General features: G+C 39.2%; 1 protein-coding gene across 1 annotated transcript in view; it reads left to right on the plus strand.

Moving 5' to 3' along the window:
* Nucleotides 1-9,930, plus strand: part of cntn5 (contactin 5) — a 63,701-nt gene extending 53,771 nt beyond the window's left edge. The window contains exons 16-22 of the mRNA XM_053320568.1: nucleotides 187-257; nucleotides 5,847-6,081; nucleotides 6,175-6,284; nucleotides 6,393-6,579; nucleotides 6,742-6,854; nucleotides 7,589-7,757; nucleotides 9,827-9,930. Of these exons, the coding sequence (XP_053176543.1) occupies nucleotides 187-257; nucleotides 5,847-6,081; nucleotides 6,175-6,284; nucleotides 6,393-6,579; nucleotides 6,742-6,854; nucleotides 7,589-7,757; nucleotides 9,827-9,930 (989 nt within the window). The remainder of the gene's footprint in view (nucleotides 1-186; nucleotides 258-5,846; nucleotides 6,082-6,174; nucleotides 6,285-6,392; nucleotides 6,580-6,741; nucleotides 6,855-7,588; nucleotides 7,758-9,826) is intronic.
* Nucleotides 9,931-10,552: the final 622 nt, after the last annotated feature.

A 10,552-nucleotide genomic window follows, 5' to 3' on the forward strand; every position in this document is an offset into this window, starting at 1 on the left:
TAAATTGAAATCACACAAATGTATATGATTAAAAGTGGAGGTGTTGGTCTTAAAGAACATGCTGTCTGAAAAATACTCATTTTTTGATATTCGTCTTTCTTAGTCTCTCTGTTATCTTTTCCACAGTTTTCAAAAGCACATTGAAGTGAGCCTGTGATGCAGTGTTAACCTTTCTGTCTCACACAGTACCGTCAGTGGCACCAGCAAACGTTAGTGGAGGAAATGGCCGCAGGCACGAACTGGTCATCTCTTGGGAGGTACGTCCTCTGCCAACCTCTCTTTGTAGCACAACCGTAATAACACATTTGCAAAAACACAAATGTCACAGTCGGTCTGCTTGCTTCAGTTTAGCAAACTTCGATTTTGTTTGAATAGACACAGTTTAGTTAGTTAATAAATGCAGGTCATGCATGAATTACACTGGAACTCAGACTCCAATTATATTTATTATTCAGAGTTCGCAAAAGTTTTCAGCATAATTGTAAGATTTTGAATGTGAAATTTTATCCTCTGTTCTCCAATTAAAATGCAAGATCAATGTGATTTCAGTTAATAGATTAGCTCAACATTTGGCTGTGCTTAAGATGCTTGTTCAAATAACTGTCTTGAATATCATTATAGAAAAAGAAGAAAAAACCATGAAATAAAAAAGCATGTGTATGTAAATAGTATATATGTAATTGGATATTAGTTTGATAATAAATAAAAACCCCACCAACATACTAAACATACTTGCTAATATCTCAGCATGTGATTTATGAGTTCATTGTTTTTTAAATGCACATCTTGGTCGTGTATACCGGTGTTTCCTAGCCTTGTCAGCTTGTTACTCTGTGAAACAAAGCAGTTCCTGCAGTGCTGAAAACCCCAGGCATAAAACCACAGAATGATGATTATTTTTAGGATATTTTTGCATGATTAAATATGGGAAGAAACCTATAGGGTGTAAATATTCATCATTTAACTTGAGAAAGTATTAGCTCACAAAGATAAAAATGTGATGATAAATCCTTATGTTAAGGTAGGGGGCTAGGGGGGGATTCAAATTTCATTTATCAGCACCCACCCGCTGCTTAGAAGGTTTTTAAACCCGCAGGTTGAGATTCACTATTATAATCCAAATGAAACAAGCCCACTGAAACTGAGTTTACTTGAAACTTCCATGCTGGAACTTCTGCTTTTCTATTGTTCCCTTAGGAATTTCACTGTCACCACGTTATAAATCCTGCATGTGAATGTGACTTAATAATCATGTTGACGTTGGTACTGTGTGTGCCATTCATTAAAAACATTCAGTCTTTGTTGCCTGGGAATACTTGTCAGACATTATTAAGAAGGATAAAACATGGTTGATGGACGACGCTAGTCCTTGTGGTTCCTAAGCTTGAAAGAAATGGTCTAATGATTTTAAGGTATACAGATGATCACATTAGTATACAGTCAGTTGCATTCACTTGAGGTGAGATGTGAAGAGTATAGCTCCAGAATTGCTCAGTATGGGCTGGGGAGCTGCATTTGCTCGCTGTCCTATTCCCAGAACCGTCAAAGTGGGATCTAATTAAAACATAAAGGAAAGTTTCAACAGCTCAAGTTAGAGAATGTTGACAAGAGTCTGGAGATGTACTTAAAATGGAAGACGACAGATGTATTGAGGGATTTGCTAGAGTATTAAGAGAACAGAGTTAAGCATAGGAGGTCATCAACACCGGAGCTCAGACAACTTCTCTCCTTACGATGAAAGCGCATACATTTTCTTTGCTAAACACTCTGTGTTTTGTGGGTCTTCCCACCCAAGGGAACATACAGTGGTGTGCAGGTGTGTTACTTGGATGGTTGATTTTAAATGGGACAATCTAGTCAAAATGTTATTGATGTATTGATTGTATTAAGCAGTTTGTTTTTAATTTAATGAAAATCTAATGAAAATTAATTGCCCCTTTTAGCTACCAAATTATTTGCATTGAATTTTTTACACTGGGGTATTCACATTTATATTGTTGCTGTTTTATCCAATTATCTCAGCTCTACAACAACAGTGTTTCTTTTCATCAGCAGCTCATCAACACCAAACAACCCAAGTCAGCAGTTACTCCAAACACTAAAATGGTACTATGGACAAAAAGTCCATATATAATTGTCCATATGCAGTATATTAGGTCAGAGCCGAGGATTTCAAGTTTCAAAGGACATGTAGAAGTAGAAAAAAGGCCATTTTCAACCTTTTTGCAACTTTTAAAATGATTATCTTAGCAGAGCTTTGTATTTAAGATATATGCTTCAGTCTTCTTTAAGTATGCATGATGTGATTGAAGTTGGCTTCAGTCAGAATTTACTTGCAAGCTCTAATGTGTTGTTGAAAGATTGTTCTAAGTCTGAGTTAACCAATTCTGGGCTTTTACAGCAAGTTGGAAGAGGAGTGCATACTCAGTAGTTAAATAATATAGCACCAGTACTATACCAGTGCTTTTCAGCAGATAAACTGGTCAGCACCATAACTGTAGAAAAATGGGGAAAAAAATCATGTGTGAATGCACTTAACTCCAGGAAGCCTTAACCTGTCTGATAGAGAAAGAGGAAAACGATTCGCATTACATCCAGTGGGGATAACACAGAGGTGGAGGTTACTGTTTTCACAGCTACCTGTACCTTAGGAGGGAGGGAGTCTGAGTTGTAAGGGGGTTCAAGTGAGGGCAAAGTGATCTTTTTTTTCAATTTGAGAGGGAAAAGAGGGGAGATCCAATGCTGCAGTACTCTACATGGTTTCCTCTTAATTGCTTTCACTAAATCTGAACCCCATACCGGAGGTTTGGAGCAGGTTGAGCCTAGAAGAGAGGCTTAAACTGTTCCAATGAAAGAGTAAACCAAAGGGGTAAATGTTACAGCCTACTGGGGCAATATTGTTTTCCACAACACCAGAGGCTGAAGTGGTTATTGTAATAAGAAGTACCTACAGTATATGAGATAAGAAAGATTAAACATTATTGGTACATGGGGAAATGGAGTCATGGCAGCAGCAAAGAATACAATATAATAATAAGTATTACTATAATACATAGAGCCTATTCAAATGAATATAAAAATATGTTTGAATAATATGACTTTACCAAAGCAAATTTACTTGAAACAATAACTATTTACTGATAAATAGATTATGTGTGATGTTTACAGACTGGCATTTCCAGCACACACACACAGTGTTAACGTGACTATCACTGGCTCTTCTCATTGTCAATTTATAGAGCATGTGTGCAAGTGTTGTTTGTGTTCAGGTTGTCATTACCAGCAGGGAATGACTCCAGCTTTATCATTAACAAAAGCATAACCTCAAGATCACAGCTCACTGCATTTCAAAGAGCTTCCTGCTGTATTTTGTTGGAAATGTGTTTAACCATTCAGGGTCTTGGAGTTTGAGGGTAGATCTTAGCCACAGTTGCAACATTTGCTGACAAAGCTCGACGAAGGCCACCTGGGTCCTGTATTACACAAAGCTCCATCCACCAGGCAAATGATTAAGATGTAGAGACTTTTAAATTCAGTCCCACCACACAGACACAATGATGATTAACCTTGAATATCAGAGTCATTCTCAATAAGTCCAGTGATGTTTATGAATATGTGTTTGTAATCTCAATCTTGACTATAGTTATAGAGAATGCAATCTATCTCACAGCAACCAAGTCTGACCTATTACCAAGTGGACAGCTTGGCTCTCAGCCAGGTTCAGGGCACAGCATGTACAGAATTACTATGAGCAAAGCCGAGAATTTGCAATTGAGATCAGTTGAAGGATATATTAACAGGGGAACAGTGAACAGATGTGGAATCAATTGACAGTTATTCTTGTAGTTATTAAGTATGGAAGCCCAACTGCCACTGGGAAGATAACCTTCACAAGAGGAGAAGTGTACCTCAGTGGCACATTATGGGGGATAATGTCCATTCCAGATGGGATGTTGTTTGGTGGACCATTTCCTATTTATAACTCAAGAACGTGATTAGCTTTGCTAGTATAACTAATGACGGCATGCTTATTAATAAATAAAGGACCCCATGTTGGAAAAATAATCAAGGGATATTTGAATTATACAAAGTGACTGAGTGTACAATAGTGAATTGAAGCCCATCTTAAAAATGATGTCTCCTCTCTGCCCACTGTGGGGTACTTATCAATACATCTGTCAGTTTTCAAGAGTGTCACAGGACGATGCTGCGCTCCACTTAGATTCAGTGTCCTCCTTTTGGCACTTGGTATTTTAAGTCGTTATAGCTCTGCTCTCTTTCTTCTCGTTTCTGCTAAATGCTTTTGGAAATAAATCAGGAGTACATCGATGATCAATGGAGATGGATATTAAAGGAGACGGGGCAAGAATGTTAGCCCTTTTTGGCAGTCAAGGCATGTGAGCGCGTGGCAGTTCTGCCTCTCCAATCATCTGTGGAGAGTTGTCAGAGCCTGGACGGTCATGGTGGGCAGGGTTATTAAGCAGGATGAATGACTAAACAGTCTCTGCAGCTTCATTCAGGCGTCTCATTAGAGTCGACGGTGAGAGACTGCTTTTTCTGTGGCAGCTATTGGGAGGACCATTAGTGATGCCCCCACAGTCACCATCAGTGAGCCCAGCACGCCCCACAATTTCATCCACAAGACTTACCTCAGTTATATCAGCCCTCTCACACTGTCTCCACACTTTTCTGTGACTATCTCAATTTCCAAACTCACAAAATGATGTTTCTAGAGTAAAAGGTGCAGTGTGTACAATTTAGTGGCATGTAGCGACACAGACTTAGCAGAAATGGAATGTAATATTCATAAGTATGTTTTAATTAGTGTATAATCCCATGAAAATAAGAATTGTTGTACTTCCTTTACCGTAGAATGAGCTCTTTATATCTACATAGGGAGCGGGTCCCCCTCCATAGAGCTCGCCATGTTGCACTGCCATGTTTCTACAGTAGCCCAGAAGAGACAAACCAAACACTGACTCTAGAGAGGGCCTTTCAGGTTTTCATGACCAATCCTGCAACTTCACCACACTGGTCCTTTTTAACTATCTAATTTGCTCATGCTGCTTTTCTTCAAATCTTGTATTCTTTGGCATTGCTTTAAATCTGTGCTTTGCCAGCTCTGATAATAGCTTTGATGAAAACTAATTCATTTTCACCGACCATCCCTCTAATTAGGCGGTCATGGTGATTGGTCATTGTTTAATGAAATGTGAACTACATCTCGATCCACCACTATTCCCTCTGTAGACTAGATTGCTAATTTGGGTGATGCCTTTAGGGGACAATATTACTTTGAAGCCTATGCAAATCAACACATTACAGCAGGAGCGACAGACTTGTTGCCAAAACAGGTGTACAGGTGTTTGTCATTTATTAAATTTAGCCAAAGATTTAATCCCTGCAGCTCATATTTTAATTAAATTTTAGCGCTCTTAATAAATTGGCATTACATTTGATTAAGTGTGGAGCAGCTGTGGAAGACAGCTCCCAGTTTCACCGCTTCAGGAAAACCGTAGATAAGCAGGGAAGCCATCGCATAAAACCTGTGTCCCAAAAATCCTGCTGTCAGACATGGAAAGATAAATGGCTACATAATGGGCACAACTGAGCCAGATATGATTTGTTTCCATTACTCAAGATTGACTGCATCTTTATTAACACTGGCAGACAGTTACAGTAAATGGTTAGGAAAACTGGTTATACAGAACAACCATAGAGGCAAAAAACTAAAAACCTTAAATGAGAGAATGTGCAAATAATGCCCCTTCAGTTACAGATTATGTGTGCTGGTAAACTGTTTTAGAGCTCTTGGATGATGTTTTATATCTTTGCAATATTTTCAGCCTGTGTCCGAGGAGTTCCAAAATGGTGAGGGCTTTGGGTATATCGTTGCATTTCGTGCCAACGGAACCAGAGGCTGGAAAGAGAAGATGGTAACTTCAGCTGACTCTACGACATACAAGTACAGAGATGAGACCTTCCCTCCCCTTACCCCATTTGAAGTGAAGGTTGGAGTGTACAACAATAAAGGGGATGGGCCTTTCAGCAAAGTTGTCATCATCCACTCTGCTGAGGGGGGTGAGTTTAATATTTGTGGTTGCATGGATTTAAAAAGTACACAAGGAAGAGCTCCCTGCATTTCGAAATGATCACCACTCTGTGTGTTCACAGAGCCGAGGGAGGCACCATCTGATGTGAAAGCTTACAGCATTTCTTCATCGGAAATAAGGGTCACTTGGAAGCCACCCAACCCTGGCCCCGGAAGACCAAGGGCATATGAGGTTTTTGTACAGTGTTTGCGTGTGCATGTGTGGTTTTCTGTGCACACTCGCATTTATGCATTTGCAGAAGCATGCATAGTGTACCAAGTCATTCTTTTGTGTTAATAGGTCAGCTACTGGAAAGACGCAGAGCAGGAAGAGTCTGGGCAAAAACAAAGAACTGTAAGAAACGAAACATCAATGGTCTTGACAGGACTAGAGGGCAACAGTCTGTATCTCATCACAGTAAAGGGATTCAACAGCATTGGCCAGGGTCCTGCCAGCGCTGCTGTCACAGCCAAGACCAGAAAAGCTCGTGAGTACAGCACTGACACTAGTCATGTAATACTGTATATAGAATAGGGGCTACCTGTTAAGTTTCCTCTAAATCCTCTTGTAAAAAGTGTAATAATTGACCTAGTCTGTTTATAGTCTGTCAGAAAGTTTGATCATCTGGAATATTTTGTTCTCTTCTTAGCTCCTGCACAGCCTCCAACCAACCTCATGTGGATTCAAGAGGGTAATAACGTGTCTTTAAGCTGGGACCCAGTGAAGGCAAAAGACAATGAATCTGATGTCATCGGGTACATGGTAATGACCTCTTCCTAATGTCCTGTTTCTTCAAATTCATAATCTTAAGACACGGGGAAACATTTTTTACCTCTAGAAAATAACAATATTATAGGCGAACCTTTAGTTTTAAATATTTCAACTTGGTTTCTGAGAAATTATGCTTCTTTCTGTCAATTGGTATGATAAACAGTCCTAACCAACACCCATGAATTTCAGCTACTGTTAACATGGAGAAGAACTCAGTGAGAGGGGCAAATCAGTCCTACCAAATACAGAATCTTTTATTGTTGCAATTAGAAACAAACCAAGACATAAAAGTTGATGAATTCATCAGTTTCAAATTCATTGACCCAGAAACCGAAAGTGAACCACTCTAAACTGCTGAATGTATCATAGGGTCTCTCTGAAGCGTAATTAAACTCAGTGATTTGACTTTCATATATTTTATTTATTGTGGGGGTGGGGAGAAATCGGTAGGAGTTGTAGTTGACTTTATGCACACAGTCTTTGGCATATCATTTAAATGACTGCTCATCCTTTTTAGTGTTGATTCAAATTGTATGCCCATTCAAACCAAGGAAGTACTCATACTACAGCTCATGTAACACTGTCTATGCATGAAATGAACAGGACTTTTACTTCACCATCTTAACACTGTTTAAAGAAGAAAAAAGAATTGTAGCAAGTTTAAAATGTCATTTTTCATTGTTTTAAAAGTGTAAACTAAGCAGCTATTTGCACATGTTATGCAGGTGTTACTCAGACAGGAGGGCAGAGGCCACAACCAGGTGACAAGGACCATTAACCCTTCCACCATGCTCTCACTGCCAGAGGGAGGCACGTATATCATTGAGGTGCGCGCCCTCAGCGAAGGGGGAGAGGGAGCAGTCAGCTCCCAAGTTCGAGTTGTCACCTCCTCTGGTAAGCTTTAAGCTAGATAGTTGCCTCCCCAGCCGCATAGCCACACACTCCATTACACAACCTCTGAAATCCAGTCTCAATACACAGGCCATTTTCTCTTTGTAGCGATCTTATGTTCCCTCCCTTAATTGAGTCGCCACAGCTGTTGTGTGAGCCAAGTTTTCTTTGGCTAATACTGTTTTAATTACCTCGCTCACACAAACCTTCCTACTCTTGCACAGCCAATTAAGTTCTGAGCAACAGGATGAAGAGAACGTTTGCAGTTCTCAGTGCGACATGACCTTGGATGCCTGGTTGTGTTCTAAAATTGGGGAGAAAACTTGAAGAAATACATAATTGGCGGGGAGGGGGGGTGTGGAAATCCTCCCCTAGAACAAAGATGTAATTTAAAACAAATTTCCTATTTTTCTGAACCACCTAACTTCTTCAAGATTAGTTAGATTAATCCTGACTCTAACCCCCTAACCTTAACACTAAAACCAAAAATTCATCAAGATAGGTATATAAATGTATATATAATATATGCAATTATATTTTTACATATATATATATATATATATATATATATATATATATATATATATATATATATATATATATATATATATATATATATATATATATATATATATATTAGGGTTGCACATCTCTCTGTGATAAACGATTCGATTCAAAAACGATATCCTTTTATTACAGTTCGATTTGATGCAGTGTAAGAAGGATACGATTTGATTCTACGGTTAATATTTGTTGTAGATATTTTATAAACTAAAGAAGCCAATTCTATGAAAGTGACAGTACAATACTTTCTTTTCAAATATGTAAAAGACCACATCTCCCCAAGCATTGTGGTTTTATGGCACTGGCAAAAAACAGAACAACAAAATCACATGTCAATGTATTTATTTTTAGACATATATATATATATATTTTTTTTTTTTTGAGTGGTAGCAGGTTGCAAGCTACTATGCTATATTGAAATGGAATAGCCTTACTTTGGATAATTAAACCTGGTTAAACAATGTTAGACCTTATACCATTTGATGCAAGATTTTGTTGTTCACTACTGTGATGCCTGTCAGAAATGAGGAGCCTTATAACTTTGGCCAACTGCCTTCCTCGACTGTTCTTCTGGGTCAGTGTTTCCCAAACTGCTCCTGGAGTGGGCTACCTCCTGTCAAAAATGTTTTTCATCACATCCAACCCTGCTCCACCAGAGAAACAGCCTTACCTAACCTGTGTGTGCTGAGCTCAGAGTTGAACTGATTTGAGCTAGTTGTGGTGAAGCAGGGTCTCTTGTTATTATCAGTTATGAGTTTGATTTTCACTTTGTGAGAATATCAAGGTGTGACGTCATAGCGTGTCAAGTGCATCAATTGCATGTGAGTTGGCAGCTGACTCGCTTGCTCACAGCTCGATTGGTTTGGCATTTCAGCGACATTTCAAACCTATTTTTGCTAATACAAAGTTAGGCTGGAGTCAGTGGGCCAAGCAGGTTCATTCAATAGAGAACATCATTCCTATGTTCTGTTTTCAGTCAATGATGTAGTAGTTAAGCTAAATGGCATGTTTGTCACCTTTGTAAACAGTCAGATTCCTGACTGATAGCCACAACATACTGTAGCAAATCATCAGCAATGGGTTCGACTAAAGTAACTCAAAGGGTCGTCCAAAAATATGTGATTTTTTTTTTTAATTACTTGCTTTTGTCAATTGCTGAAAATAGTAAGATGATCATTGCTGCTTAAATATAATCACTTGGTAGCGAGGACTTTATGATGATTATTTTTCAGAAAGACAGAAAGTGAAACCAAACTATTCTCCCCCTAATTGAATAATGGATAATAATTCATTTGCTCCTCTTGCTCCACTGCTCAGGCACCTTTGGACATGACCATCCAGATTTGGAATGCTGTTTTCGTCCTCGTCATCAATTCAATAAAAATAAAAAATAAAATTTAGTATTAAAAATGAACGCAGTTATTGAACTTTTTTTAAGCATCTTTGTATTCATCAGCATTAAATATACACTCTCCCACCCACCCCACCCCCTCGCTCCCTTCTCTTAGGTGTTCGAGCAAAAAGCAACCAGTGCTCAGTGCACTGCCTGCCGCGGAGCCTAACATGGACAGCACTGCTCCTGGTTCTTCTGGTGCCTTCAGCTTCCTGGTGAGGCCACTGTGCCATCCTCATTTTCATGGAGGGAGCCACCAGTCTTCCGCTCCCTTATTCCCTCTGACTGCCTGCTTGCTTTGGCCTTACCCATCCTGAAGGGCCGGAGGCCTGCAGAAGGGGGGGGTTGAGTCTGCCAGTTAACATTCGACTCTTCAGAGTACACCCTTTTCAGTTCCTTCTTCTTTTGAGGCTCTGGACATTTGATTTGCACAATTCTTTCCAACATCACAGTAGTGTTGTACTGTAGTGTACATTGTGTGGAAAGATTGGTTTAATCATTTACTTTAATATCATGTGTTTGTCTCATTGACTGGCATCTTACCACTTCCAGACGGCTCCTACAGCTCTGGGGCTCTGCAGAGCGTGAACAATTCCTCGAAAGCTGCTGTGGTAGTAATACAGGGATCAGCCGGCCTGTTTCTTTTCATTACTTATCTGCATCAATTTACCCCTTGGCTGCCTAACAAGCAATGCAGCAGAAGCTCAGTAGAGATAAGTGCATTGTTTTCTTATTCACACATTGAGGAGAAAAAAGTTTTTTATGGAACCAAGACTCTTACTATTTCCAGACTTGCTTTTTGTACATTGTGTTACCTTTAGAGAAAAAAAACAGTGGTGTG

The sequence above is a fragment of the Scomber japonicus genome, chromosome 6 (genome assembly GCF_027409825.1).
Source record: "Scomber japonicus isolate fScoJap1 chromosome 6, fScoJap1.pri, whole genome shotgun sequence".
Lineage (NCBI taxonomy): Eukaryota > Metazoa > Chordata > Actinopteri > Scombriformes > Scombridae > Scomber > Scomber japonicus.